We start from the raw sequence: 15,354 nt of genomic DNA, 5'->3' as shown, positions 1-15,354 counted from the left end.
AAATAATGAACCTGTTAAAGGGAGACATAACTTTTTTTCGAATCGGCACATAATACAAAGGAATGTCACTCTTGCATACAAATGGCACATCGATATAATTAATTAACTGTGCATTCGTGCTCCACCTTCAATGAAGATTCTAAATTATAAATATAACCAAAAGTTGTTAATCTATAGGATAGAGAAGAATAATGAAAGCTAACCCACTGTAAACATTTTTCTTTGAAATTTTTTAAAACGTCCTCAGGAAATTGCTCGAGCCACTTGACTTTCATAGCTCATAATTAACGTTTTTATACAATATTTCAATAAAGTATTAAAAGATTATTTGCTTCTCAAAGTGTAAGACGCCATTAAAATCATATACTTGCATCATCTTACCCAAATACAGATTTAATTAAGTCTTGAACATTTTTACATTTGTTTGCTTTTTTAAAAAAAATACCGGTTTGTAACAAATCACAAGTGCATGTTAAGATCCGACTAAATACCGATATCCCAATATCGTCAGGTATATATGCTAAATAACATACAATAAGGTAAACAAAACAAGACAAACAGACAAATAAATCATAACTTTACTAATAATGATCCTCTTTTTTAATAGTCATAAATAGTTGATGCACACATAATGTTGCTCATGTCGAGTAAAAAATCAGTGATACGTCGCATTCTAGTGAATTTGTTACGTGTTTGAAACACAAAAGCAGTGCTCTTCTATAACATTGAATTGGTTACTGGTAATATAATAACATCTTAACAATGAGGACTATCAAACAACGTTCATATATATGTATAGGAAATAATTTCTTTTAGGTTCGTGATTTCAAGGGAATTTTCTGAACGAAAAAGTCTATATGGACATTTTGATATTATGCATTGATTTTCATTGTAAATAGCCAGCATTTATAATTAATTGCAGTAACGATTAAAACATAATGAAAAAGTCACAACTGGTATTTAATCACATTGATGTATCTCATATATCCTGTCAATTATTTAAATATCGCATTGTTATTCTTTTTTTCAGGAAACTTATTTCTAAACAATTATACATTTTGAAGTAGGCACATATAATCATATTGTTTTCACATTTCGATAGCTGTTTTCCTTTTCCGATATTTTGAATACTTCTTCTTCTGTTTCCTACAAAACATACATATAACTTATATCTTAACAACCATGCATCAAATGTCTGTATTCATTCAAAAGCTAAAATATGGACAACTTCTTCAGTTTATGAGGTATCCCTTAACCTGATAACTTTGATTCGTGTTTTTATCAATATAAAATGCATTACAATAAGAACACAATCTGGTTTTTATTCCTGTTATACAATTTAGTGATGTCCAATGTTTCTTCTATCCAAAGACTTCATTTTAAAAGTATAAGGTGTTCCAGAATTGTTCCTTTGAAAATAAGGGTTATACTAAGATATGATAACTAAATAACAAAATACTGAACTATAAGGACGATTAAAAACGGAAAGTCTCTAAACAAATGGCAAAATCGAAAGCTCAAACACATTATAAGAAAGGATAACCACTATCGTATTCCTGACTTGGTACAGGAATTTTCTGGTATAAAAAATGGAGAATAAATCTGGTATTATAGTTTGTTAATCCTCTCACTTTTTTGACAGTTCAAATAAAATTATTTTATTGACAAAAATGTGTGAACAATACAAACAGATTCAATAGGTAAACATGTCAAATATAGGGGTACAGCAGTCAACATTGTGTTATAATCTTAATCACTTGAAAAACCAAAATAATATGTCAGCAAAGAAAAACAAAAGGCATTTAGGCAAAGCACATAACCTACAACGAATGACAAGAATACAAAAATAGCACACATTTCACAATGACGGAATGAACCAAGGCACACGAATGGATATTACAAAAAATAGAGTAAACAGTAGTAAAGGTAATAATTTACAAAAGCAAAAAATAGAACACTATAACACGTAATTAAGTTGATAATGCATGATTTTTTTTTATTATTAATTGTTTTTTGGTTTAACTAGCTTTCAGTAACTGCGAAAACTCTCAAATCGTACGTTTATGTTAATTTGACCTATTGACACAATTTGTAATGCATATCAGTTATTCAATGTTTACTTATTTTGTGTTATATCTCGTTTTACTATTTTTAATAGACTAAGTATGACACGATTAATGTTCACTTCCGTACTCCTAGTATCATAATGAACAAAAAATGTATTTGTAAAAAAATGTGTCGGTACTCCTACCATTAAAGTTATTAAATTTGAAAAAAACGAAGGAAAAAAAAGATGATAAACAACGTCAGTTATTAAAATCTATACTTCAAGACCATCGTGTATTATTTGTTGACTTGATACGAAATATCTATCAACAAGGTCATGTCATCGTCTGATAAGGTTTTTTAAAAAAAAAGAACGAGACGTTCTTTGATATAACCCTGGTTTATCAACTTTTTGCTCAAATAAAGACTCGTCAAAAATACCAGGCTTGTGAATTGGTATGACAGACGAGTATTTCAATGCACATTATATTCTCTTTTTTGTGCTTACTATAATCTGTCTGGAATCGATCTATCTATTGTGAAAACAACAATTTAAGGGGTTTTGTAGGCGGTTTTGACATTTGTTCTTTGTTTAACCGTATGACTCATCTTATTCATTACCTTTGCTAACAAAGCTTTCAAATCTTATTCAAATCAAACTTTTACATTACTGACTTGGTTTATGTTCATAAATTTTAAAGAACCTTCACACTAAGAACTTACTTTTCTGTCTTAGAGCATGTGCAATAACCCTTATATATAGTGTGTAATACTACACAAGCTGTTATCATCAGAACCATCATCAATGGAACAAACCATGCCATGTTAGGAGAGAAGCTGAAGAAAGTCTTGTAATATATGATATCTCGATAGTTATTTGTTGCGATCTCTGTATCAGGTATCACAATATAAACCAATGTAGTGTGTTCATTACCCCCACTATCCACTGCATACACTGTAAGGTTAAAAATGGTTCCTGGTATAATATTTTCGAGAGATTGCTTGCTACTAATAAAACCATCAACAGACACGCTAAATAAACCACTGTTGATATCTTCCTGTGCTAGATGATAAATTATGTTCCCTACAAAATGAAATATCATATTTATTTTTAAATGAATAATACCTTATTCTTAATAAAATTTGTATGATCAAACATTTTGGCTTCGAGTATCACTAAAGAGACACGTTTTGTCAAAATGTGCATATGGTGCAAAACAAATATGGTACTGTTAGTTTTCTTTTTCGTTGCAGATCACTGAAACAGTTTTATCACAAGAGGCATGTTATTTCAGAATAATACAGTTAACCTTACACGAAGGACCATTTAAATTGCTCTGATAATTATCCGATATTTTAAGCATTAACATATCTTACAAAAAAATATATTTACACATAGTTTTTTGCCAAATAAACGAGCTAATGATTTTAAGTAAACCAAAGAGATATTAACACCTTATTTTAAATGATATCTGGAAGAAAAATATTATTGGTAAGTCCTCTGATCATATTTTGATGATAGAAACAAACTCTAAAATAAGGCCTTTTACAGCAACTGGTTCGAATTCCTTATACAAATTTCAAATATATATGATGATTACAACGATGGAAAACTGTATAACGTCCAGTGGCAAATTAAGTGCATTATCAGGATGATAATATGTTAATAATATATATAGAATAAAAAAGTATTTTTTTCTTTCAAACTCCAAGGTAAATTACAAATGGGAGGTAAAAAAACTCTGACAAAACCAAGCGATTTGCTACAATCAACTAACCGACATTTTCAAGGTAAACGGTTTATTAAACCTGGTTTTACAGCTGCCGAAATCTGAATGATATTTTTATACTGTTCTGTTACATTGACAAAACTGTTGAAAAAAAATAACAGACATATAAAATTGGTTAACGTGACAATAATAAGAATTCAGCAACCAAAGTTGTATAAACATACACTATAGATATGTGAAATCTGACAAGGAATTTCTTTTGACAATCTGAACTTTGTTATGGTTTTCGAAATAGCTATATTTACAAAGTGAGTGCTGCCTTACCGTAGACTCCAATGTCTTTATCAGTTGCCTCAACATTCCCAATGTCAGTTCCAACGGACGAAATGCTTGTCACAAAAAAAGTATATTCATTTTGCTGAAAAACTGGTGCATTGTCATTTTCATCAAGTATTGTAATGTTTAGAAAAGCAGTATCAGTGTACTCGTTGTCTGTGATATGAACCTGGCAGATTAACTGAGAAGCTGTACCAACTACATCTAAGTCATAATCAATGGAATATGACAGAAAGCCCGTAGATGAATCGATGTCTAGTAGACCCGTTTCTGTTCCGCAGTCAATTGAAAACTTGACCGAGTCTCCATCTTCTTCTGTGAACTGGTAGTATGGATTCTGAAGAACAGTTCCACCCTAAAGGAACAGAATGATAAACTAACCATGTTTTATACATTGATATTGTGAAATATACGCTCAACAAAGTCAAGTTAAAGACAAAACCTCGACTTTCATATGAAATGCGCGTCTGAAGTTCCAAATGCAAGCATGGTATCTTTCGTATTTGCATTTTGACATTAGATATTTTGTTAATGTATTCTATGTACCGTATACATCAAAAGCCGACAACATACCTATTCGGCTTTTAGCTTCCAAATGTTTTATTAATGCAGATGTTTTCTTTGATTATGTTACTTGGAGTTCACACTTAACTTGATTTTTTTATCTTTTATAAAAACACCAACCGATGAAAATTAATATAATACCATATAATATTTTAATCATGTTTATATTTTTGCATTAAATATGCATAGGTAGGCGTTTGATTATATAAAATAGTCACTTTTAAAAGAGGTGTGTGAATTCTGCAACACAAGGATACTGTTTGAATGCTTCAATAAAGTCGAGCTTTGTACCTCTTCGCAATCAGGGTATGCCCTTTTTATTAACACACGATATGTATATCATGCACTATCAATACTACTATAAAACCTTGGTCTATGTGCATATTAAACAAAGGACACAGATGGATTCATCACAAAATTTTGTTTTGGTGATGGTGATGTGTTTGTAGATCTTACTTTACTGAACATTCTTGCTTCTTACAATTATTTCACTTTATAATTTTTTTTTGGCCCATTAGTTAGAGGAAAATATTTTGTTAAAATTTAGAAAAATTTACAAAATTTACAAAATTATTAAAAATTGACTATAAAGGGCAATAACTCCTTAAGGGGTCAACTGACCTTTTTGGTCATGTTGACTTATTTGTGGATCTTACTTTGCTGAACATTATTGCTGTTTTCAGTTTATCTCTATCTATAATAATATTCATGATAGTAACCAAAAACAGCAAAAAATTCCTTAAAAATTCAGGGGCAGCAACCCAACAACCAGCTGTCGGATTCATCTGAAAATTTTAGGGCAGATATAGCTTGACTTGCAAAACAATTGAACCCAATGTCTGAATTACTCTTAATGCTTCGGTTTCAGAGTTATAAGCCAAAATCTACATTTTATCCCTATGTTCTGTTTTAGTCATGACAGCCATCTTGGTTGGTTCGCAGGGTCACGCCACACATTTTTAAAACTAGATACCCCAATGATGATTGTTGCCAAGTTTGGTTTAATTTGGCCCAGTAGTTTCAGAGGAGAAGATTTTAGTAAAAGATTACAAAAATTTACGAAAAATTGGTAAAAAATGACTTTAAAGGGCAATAACTCCTTAAGGGGTCAACTGACCATTTTGGTCATGTTGACTTATTTGTAGATCTTACTTTGCTGAACATTATTGCTGATTACAGTTTATCTCTATCTATAATAATATTCAAGATAATAGCCAAAAAAAACCGTATAATTTCCTTAAAATTGTCAATTCAGGGGCAGCAACCCATTAACCGGTTGTCCGATTTGTCTGAAAATTTCAGGGCAGCTATATCTTTGCCTAATAAACAATTTCACCCCTGTCAGATTTGCTCTAAATGCTTTGATTTCAGAGTTATAAGCCAAAATCTACATTTAATCCCTATGTTCTATTTTTAGCCATGGCGGCCATCTTGGTTGGTTGGCCGGGTCACGCAACACATTTTTTAAACTAGATACCCCAATAATGATTGTGGCCAAGTAGTTTCAGAGGAGAAGATTTTTGTAAAAGCTAACGACGGACGACGGACGACGGACGCCAAGTGATGAGAAAAGCTCACTTGGCCCTTTTGGCCAGGTGAGCTAAAAAAGACACATTATTCAAGTCTGCAAGCCAGTTCTATTATATATTCTATAATCCATATCAACGTTATAAATTGGTCTCTGTTAGATAGTGTCGACAAACATATTGTATTGACTTATTTATTTATCTTTATAAAATTACCATTTATTGCGGCCTTTAGGTGTAAAACCACTAATTCAGGCCCGGCCAGAAAGCACATACCAGAAAGTAGTTCATATCTAACACAACATAGTTCCTACGCATGAGTGTAACTTTCAAAATATGTAGGATATTAAGGTATTTTTGCCATCAAATGAAAGCTGAAGGACTTGTGATCATTGTAGAACACTTTTGGGTTTAAAAATTTGAATAAAAAAAACTGCACCAAATTTTTAAAAGAGGATACATTTTGTCTGTTTGTCATATCTGAAGTACCTGTTTTAGTACATCGGAAGATCCGGGAACCAGTTCTTTCTTATATGCCATTAAAGGTATGTTGATTTCTTTTCAGTACATGACACCATAAAGTGTTGCTTTGATATGCAATGATTGACACTTTATTTGTAAAAGAGGTGTGACTGGTTGAAATGGAGGAATTTAACAAAGAAAGCAATGAGACCATGATTTAGTGGTGTACTTCCTTTAGTTCCCCTCACAAGAAAATAAAAAAAATATTTCATTAAAAAAAATTGCATTGGAAATATTTCCCGTGAAAATTTTTGTAATTAAAATATACAACTTACACTATTTTCTGTCGCCGAGAATGCGTAGTTCTTTTTGGTGAATTTCGGTGGTTCGTTGACATTCTGTATATTTAGCGTTATATTTGTGGTGTCCACCATCAGGGAATCTGACCCAGTAATTGTCAACAGAAAGGTTTTGTAGGGAATAGTCTCGTAATCAATATCTACTAAGGAAGTTATTAGTCCGCCTGCAATATCATTAAAATTCGGTAAAAATTTACAAACATCTGTGTTGTATTTTGACTGGACATGTTTAACGGGTGCAAAGGAATTTAAAATTTGTACATGACTTCAAGAACGTCCAACAATAATAATTTCGTTTATCAAGTTTTGGATTAGCACACTTAATAAGTATGAATATGGATCAGATTGATATTTACTTGACACTGTATCAAATGGTAATAACATTGATAAAAATCATGCCACTTACTTGACATGTCTACTCCAAAGTAGACAGCGCCTTCTGGCGGGGAATACGAAACTAAAAACGTATGAACATCTGACAAATCTTCATCAGTAATTGATGGTTGAAATATAGACGATCCGATACTTATTCCTTCTAATACAACTTCCGTTTGTATGGGATTCAAGAATTTTGGTGGATGGTTGATGTCTGAAAAAGAACAAAAAAGTAAAATCACAAAAATACTGAAAATTCAAAGCAGAAAGTCCCTAATCAAATGGCAAAAACAAAAGGATAAAACACATCAAACGAATAGACAACAACTGTCATATTCCTGACTTGGTACAGGTATTTTCAAATGTAGAATATGGTGGATTGAGCCTGGTTCTATAGCGCCAAACCTCTCACGTGTACGACAGTCTCATCAAATTTAATAATATTTTAATAAAATAATAAATTTAAAGATAAAATACAGTTGCAACTCATTTTCTTGCTCAATTTGTCTAAAGTCAAAATAAGAAAAAAATGGTTTACTCAGTCTTAAGAGAAAATAATAAGCAGAGTCAAGGTTCAATAAATCCAAGCGAACGAATATAACCACCAGGAATCTTAAAAATATGACAACTTCTGAGGATCTTTGTTTCTGAAGGAGTTTGTAATAATGTGCTGTAAAACAAATGAATAAATATCTACCTAAACTTTCATTTTAATTATTAGAGGACCTTTATACATGAACATATTCGCGAATATGTCACATTCGGAACTTAGCAGACATACGACATAGATGTCAAACCACAATCTAAGACGTGTTATGAATGTAATTAGTTAGTTTTTTTTTTCATTTTTAGCCATGGCATTTTCAGTTTATTTTCGATTTATGAGTTTGACTGTCCCTCTGGTATCTTTCGTCCTTCTTTTAGACACAAACACATCGTATAGATTAATCAATGATGGTGTTCATAAAAATTACGGGGTGTCATTTTTAATCTTTATTCCTAATAACTCTTTTGGAGCAGTTTGTCCTTAAGGAGCCCACTCTTGTATATGATATCCTTATAGTTTGAACATGCATGGGCATAACGTATCAATAAAATAGATTAGCAATAACATTATTTACCTATAATTCGAACAGATAATGTACGTGAAGCAACAGTGTTCCTACCATCTGATAAGCTGATAAATAATTCATATCCGATTTCTAACTCAGTCTCAATTGAGCGACTCAATGAAATAGCACCAGCTGAAAATATTAATGGGTGCAAGCATGAAATGCATATTGTATTCTAAATGAACAAAATTGCCGGAAGAAAAAAAAAAAAACACTTCGCCAATAATGAAAGAGATGACGGTATGATTTATCCGGTTGTTTATTTATTATCAACCGATAAGCTCTTTCAAAAAAAGCAAACAAATTCTTCTTTTTAATTTGTAAACATGGTTAATGAATGTAGTCCGCCTTTTAGAAAGTATCCCCAACAATTTTTAATTGTGTTGTCGTAGTTCTCTTCTTCAATAATTATATATGATTTTAATAACATTAACGTAAGGGTACCCAAATTGCACCGAGTACCCAAATTGCACCTATTTAGAAAAAATAGCAACGGAAATCTTACATCATTTCCTAGAGACTAATCAATTTGTAATTTTATGATTTGATACTATGCACGTCTTTCAACTCAGGTAAACATATTTAGATATACACAAAACGTTCACAGTATTTATCAACATATGGACTGTTTACTGAAAAAGCAAAATGTACGAAAACGTCACCATGCGACGTCATCAAATCGTCATCTTTTTAAAATTAGCAAATACAATATATTATAAGTATCCATTTTGTAAAATATGAAGAGTAAGCATGGACTAATATCCAATTGTTCAAAATATTTGAAGAAATTAAACAAAAGCTCGGTTATTAGACTTTTGACGATGTGAATTTAAGCATGGATGCAATTTGGGTACTCCTCATTACAGAATCATGGATAGTTTGGAGGTTGATTCAAACCAATTTTTTTATGACTCAATATGGATTAAAACCAAATTGGTGTACCTATACAATAAAGAAGGATAGGGCTACAAAATAAACACAGTATGGACATTTTTTTCTTGATCATAAAAAAACGTAGGTGAGAAAACTGTCAAAATAGGTGCAATTTGGGTACCGTCACGTTATAAGTTATATTGTTCGCTACTGAGGGTTAGTAAAATCCATAGAGGGTGAGGCCGGAGGCCGAATCCCCAATGGATTTTTTTCACCCTCTATGGATCCGTAGGGGGTCAGTAGTTAACCGTATAACGAATTTATCGCACGCTGTACTTTTCTGCTGCGTTTTATTGAAAAATAAACAATGAAACACAACAACATCAATAGATGACATCACCATTTACGCGTCATGAACTCCCTACGGTCTCCACGTGACCTCTTTAAACCAATCACAACGTGATAATTTACCCGTGGTGCGAAAATATCCTTTAAACCCATGCTTGTGCATGTAACATTCTAATATATTATAATTACATTAGATGTATGTTTCATTATGATTCTTTCTTCTGATTGGCTAACTGCACATCACGTGTTATTCCGTAAGCAATTGCATTGCTCAATAAAACTTTTCATTAATGATAACACGTGCTCCCACAATAAAGTGCACAGGTGAATTAAATAAAACAATTATAAAATTTGTGTTTTCATGATCATTGCTACAAAAATGTAATTATAAGTATTGAATGCTTATTTTTTGTAACTTCATAGGGCTGTAAAAGCGTTGACCGTGCGCACATTTTTAGCATCCGCGCTTCATACAAAATGTACTTCGGTCAAAGATTTTACACCCCAATGAAGTTACAAAAAGAAGCATTCAATTCTTAAATAAAGTCGCGGTCATCAGCCAAATGACCACACATCATACCTTTTTCACATAAAACACGGATTATTTACAAAAAAAAAAGCATTCGTCCTTTACAACATACCTGAATGACATCTAATGTAAAACAGATACACCAAATTGTCGATATTTTGTGTAATATTCCTTTGATTTTTACTATGTTATAATTTTCATTTTATGCTTGAGATATAAAATAATCGCTAGCGTCTAACGTCATTAACAACAGCGTAATTTATCTAAGTCGAGAAACAGAGAAAGCATGACGCTATGAGACTACAAATTGCCTAGGAAAACAGCAATACACATACAACAAACACGTAAAGAACATTTGTTTTATTGTTGATCATCAGTTAATCACTTATCATAGTTGTCTGTTGACCCTTAATAGCTATTATTTATCCTAACGGATGATTAATTTTCTATCTTAATGATGCTTACATGCTAATTTTTATTAAAAATGATTTTTTGGCAAACTAGGCGGTACTATGGAAAGCGGCATAACTCTTTGTCCTTATTCGGTAGAAACGCAAATACCAAGTTATTCCTTCCCCTGATCATGTTATATGATCGCAGAAGGCGCTTCAGTTGCAGTTAAAAGTGGCAGGAAAATTTTGGAACTAAAAATTATACCCACCATCCCTCCCTGGATAGCTAATTCGGATTTTTGAACCAATTTAAATTGAAATATTTTAATTTTGTTTAATAATGGGTATTGTGTATTCATGTTTTATTTAGTTAAACAATATGTCAGTGTTTATATTCGAATGTAACACCATCCCTGATGGGCGAATGTAACCCCATCTTTGATGGGATAGGTCAATAAGGTTTTGTCATTATAACCATATATGTTGTTTATAAATATGATTTATTGATTTCATTATACATGTTTTTCATTGTGTTGCTTCTTCGTCATTTTAATAATAAATGACAGTTTTCAATTCTTAAATATTTGGTTGTTTGTCATTCTTTCATCCTATCAAACAGAGCAAGCCTGTGTTGACAAAAAGTTTATATTTGTTGAACTTACTGTTCTGATTGATTGTAAATGGTGGTGTTGCACTGCTGGATGTCATTGTATACTGTACATTGTCACTCTCCGGATCTACACTTGTTATGGTATAAATATCCTGACCAGCCACTACTGCCTGTGCCGATACAGTGGTTTTAGCTTAAGATATAAAACAGTTGCTCATTTGAATGACATCCAGATTTTTGTAAGGTTGGTTTAAATACTCATTTAATAATACAAAATCAAAATACTTGCATGACAGTTACAAAGAGAAATAGTTCAATATACCGTTCGTGTCTTTTAAACACAAACTCTTTTAAACACAAACTTTAAAAAAAATTATCTTAGAGTTTAATTTGGTATTTTTGTTATACTTTTTAAGATATTTTGAAATTTTCAGATGGTATGCTCTTTAAATTGTATTTGATTAGGCCTTTTATCTGTTTTGAATTAAGCACCACTTCTGATTCCTATGTAGGTGTACTAAATGATACGCCTGGTATCTCTTATAAGTATAAACAATCGCTGGATTGGTGGTACTGCTGATGAACATTTTGTCAATGAGAGTATCACAAACTCTAGCATGCTAGCATGAAAATCATTGAAACGTTCATTTTCTGAAAATTGACTTTCTATAAAATATACAATAATTCCAAACACAAATGTTTTCACACAATGTCATAGACTTCAATATTTTGAACAACTTGGCAGAATTTTAGGTTTTTGATGCTCTTCAAGTCGGAATTTGATTTCGACGACCAACGGTGTTGATTAGAATTTTATGTGAACGACATAAGCTTCATATACTTTTTGAGTTTTTTTAATGATTATTTTATTTCGCACCACTATGAATTCAACAGTTTCCGCGTTTTTATCATGGGTAAAGGTAAACCACATCTTATCCTGGAGAATTAACATGATAATTAGAAGCATTCCCGCATTTTTTTCTATGATTTTAGCGGAGAACAATATGCAGAAATAATTACCTTGAAGATTAGTGAATGATGGAGGCATATTACGAAGAAGGTATACGTAAAAATATGACGAATCACTTCGTCTCAAGTCTTTACACACTAAGTCGATAGTATATTGCTTTTGGGTGTCGTACACAAAGTCTTGGTTTCCTCTTACATAGATTTCTGTTTCTGTGGGGTACAAAATTATGTGTTAATTGTATAATTTCGTTTTAAAAGTTACTTACTTCTACGAACCAGAAATAAAACTTTTACATGTTTCTTCAATAAAAACTGACTATTAACAGACAGCTAGTCAATCAAATTAAAAAAGAATTAAAAGCAAACTATTATACAATATTTGTATTGCTTTTAAGTTTCTCCACAATGCTCACCATGTGACGAAATCATGATAGCTTTCTTTATATTGACTAGAGATCAGACACACATAATGCATACATAACCGTAAATAAGGAATCAGTCATCAATTAACTACTTCAAAAAACTCTCTTTTGTTATCTCGTTTTGCTATTTTTGTTTATTTGGAATAAAAACACTTTTCTTTTTTAGAAAGGATGTATTATCATTTTTAATGCGGGGTGTATTCAAAGTATTGTTTCTTGCTAGGAGAATAAATAAACTTCAGTTCATCAATAGTCTTTCCCCTAGGTATTTTTAACAACAGATTCCTCTAGTGACGATACCATAAATTTTATGTATTTGCGTTTTCATAAATATTAAAATTCATAATTAAATTAAGATACGCATGTACATGTAACACCCATACAAAACAATGCATTTAAAGCTTGTTATATTTTTAATGTAATCACTGACTACTTGAAAGTGTTATCAAGAACATGTTTCTATGAAATCAGTTGGAGAGATATATATTTTTATATATGATATATATTAAACTCACCAAACTGAGTTGATCCAGACTGTAAAAAATATATAGAGCTCGCTGCTACTAGGGTACATGTAACTGAATCGTTGGTAGGGTCGGTAACTGATACTGTATACAAGAGACTCTCTGTTTCAATATTCTCTGGTATCTCGCAACTCATTGGTAAGTTAATAATGGTTGGTGGCTTTAATAAGAGGGTAAGTTCAATAGCAAATTCAATCGTCATATTTAGATAGTAAAATTTCATCATATATTTTTAAGTTATTAGAAAACCAAAAAGAAGTTCATTTCATTTTAAACACACAGAAAAATCTTCAATAGATCTTTAATTTCAATTACGTCCAATTTCTTGCCTTTTGTCTGTATAAAACATGAAAATTAAATATGCATTGTATCAAGCTATCATCAGTAGGCTAAGAAAATTGCATACCTCATTACGAATGAGATCAACTGTGAGGACATCAGCGACTTTTCTCCTATGATCACCACACTCGATGTCAAGGGAATACGACGGTGTAATATCGTAATTAAGAACTGTTCCGCCTTTCAAAAAGACACCATAATCCTCTATACAATATAAATTCATATGTGTAAGAGTTAGTTCAAGTATAATTAAACACATACTTTATAATCAATCAATAATTCAATCATTAATTTAATGATTGTCAGCTAGTTTGTATGTTTTAAGCATATATATGGCCCGGGAACACAGTAATCGTCCTTTGATTTTCGTTGTCCAAATATAGCTCCTAGTGTGGACAGTGTGTTACTTGCCCTTTTTTTATACCCCTTCCAAATTTATTTCTTCCTGTTTTATGCGTTAAATAGCAAGTAGGATGATAAAGTTACACTGTAAAAAATTGAATTTTAAAGTAAAGGAGTGATTTGCAAGCTGAAAAAGATTATAAATTAGCATTTGGGAAGCTCTGAAAAGATTTCAAGACCCCCCTAAACAAAACATTACCCATATTTGGAGTTAGAGCCGATGAAGTTTTCTATATTTTTTCCCAAAAGTAGCACACCACACTGTAAAAATAATATTGAGAAAACGCAGGGGGGAATTTTTCTTATTTCAATATATTGTCTAAAAGAAATGCACTACGCAACAACTGTGTTCTCGGACCATTTTACATTGGAATTTTGGATTGTTTTTACTGCAGTTCGAGTGTTTAAGCCTTTAGTTGTCTATGTAGTTATTTGTAAACTTTTGGTTGTCTTTTTGTCGTTCTTCGTATTTGCACAGATTTTGTCCATTTTTCTTTTTATTCTGAATTTAGTTTATTTCTTTAGTTATTCCGCAATTTTGTTATATATTGGTTAACATTTGTTGGATATACATATGAATGTTATATTGTTGAGTTTATTAATTTGCTATCTCTTTTCTGGTTAGTATGTGTGTTATGTTCTATCATTTCTGAAAACGATGCCCAATCGCTACCAAAATAAAAAAAATCTTCATATTATTAAAACAATCATATAAGGTGTATTTGGAAACAACCTATTGGAACTTTGGTTCCCTTGATGAGATGTGTTTTCACTACACTAAACACTAAACTTAAAAATAAATAACGAGTGGGATATTAAGCTCTTCTCTTGTTCGGATATCCTTCTCGGTATTAAGATATTGCTGGATGCCTTACAATTGCCATTTCGTCTTCTTCTAACTTCAGAGTAATACAATGGCATAAGTATTTTTCTTACGGCTTTGTATGCATGTATCTATTTGGGTTATTATTGAACATTGGTTTTACTAACTTGACATGAACAGTCTAGCCATGTTCCTATAATAAAGACGGACTATTCGAAATCTGAAACTGAAGACGTATATCTCGGACATAATCTATAAGTTCATAGCTTTAATTGTTTGTCCAAGTTATTATTTTTTGAAAACACATTTAATTCTTATTCTTGTCAATGATCATGTCAATTAATGTCAAACGAATAACTCAAATACATGCGTTGTGAATTAATGACTGTTAATAACATTTAAGAATACAAACCTAATGCCGGAGATATTTTTGTTAATTCAAATAACGTATTTTGTGAATTTAACGTGCAGGTGATGATATCAGCAATATTGACATCCGTAACATTCAAAGTGTGTATTAATGTATATGTCATCAGATCTTCTGATATACTTTCTGTATATGGCAAGCTGTTTATTACTGGGGGCTTCAAAAAATAATCACTAAATTAGTCAG

The 15,354-nt window shown here is 31.5% G+C and overlaps 1 protein-coding gene across 1 annotated transcript in view; it reads right to left on the bottom strand.

Annotated features, from left to right (window-relative positions):
* Window positions 1–599: 599 nt before the first annotated feature.
* LOC143051792 (cadherin EGF LAG seven-pass G-type receptor 2-like) overlaps window positions 600–15,354 on the bottom strand; it is a 38,189-nt gene continuing 23,434 nt past the window's right edge. The window contains exons 10-20 of the mRNA XM_076224769.1: window positions 15,154–15,325; window positions 13,584–13,720; window positions 13,169–13,337; window positions 12,283–12,441; window positions 11,315–11,455; window positions 8,520–8,642; window positions 7,430–7,612; window positions 7,000–7,187; window positions 4,101–4,467; window positions 2,770–3,130; window positions 600–1,146 (exon numbers count right to left, since the gene is read on the bottom strand). Coding sequence (XP_076080884.1) covers window positions 1,089–1,146; window positions 2,770–3,130; window positions 4,101–4,467; window positions 7,000–7,187; window positions 7,430–7,612; window positions 8,520–8,642; window positions 11,315–11,455; window positions 12,283–12,441; window positions 13,169–13,337; window positions 13,584–13,720; window positions 15,154–15,325 — 2,058 coding nt within the window. The 3' untranslated portion in view covers window positions 600–1,088. The remainder of the gene's footprint in view (window positions 1,147–2,769; window positions 3,131–4,100; window positions 4,468–6,999; window positions 7,188–7,429; window positions 7,613–8,519; window positions 8,643–11,314; window positions 11,456–12,282; window positions 12,442–13,168; window positions 13,338–13,583; window positions 13,721–15,153; window positions 15,326–15,354) is intronic.

Source organism: Mytilus galloprovincialis, chromosome 1, assembly GCF_965363235.1.
Source record: "Mytilus galloprovincialis chromosome 1, xbMytGall1.hap1.1, whole genome shotgun sequence".
Taxonomy (NCBI): Eukaryota; Metazoa; Mollusca; class Bivalvia; order Mytilida; family Mytilidae; genus Mytilus; species Mytilus galloprovincialis.
Note: the sequence above shows the minus strand (reverse complement) of the source record. Positions and strands in the feature narration are given on the sequence as shown.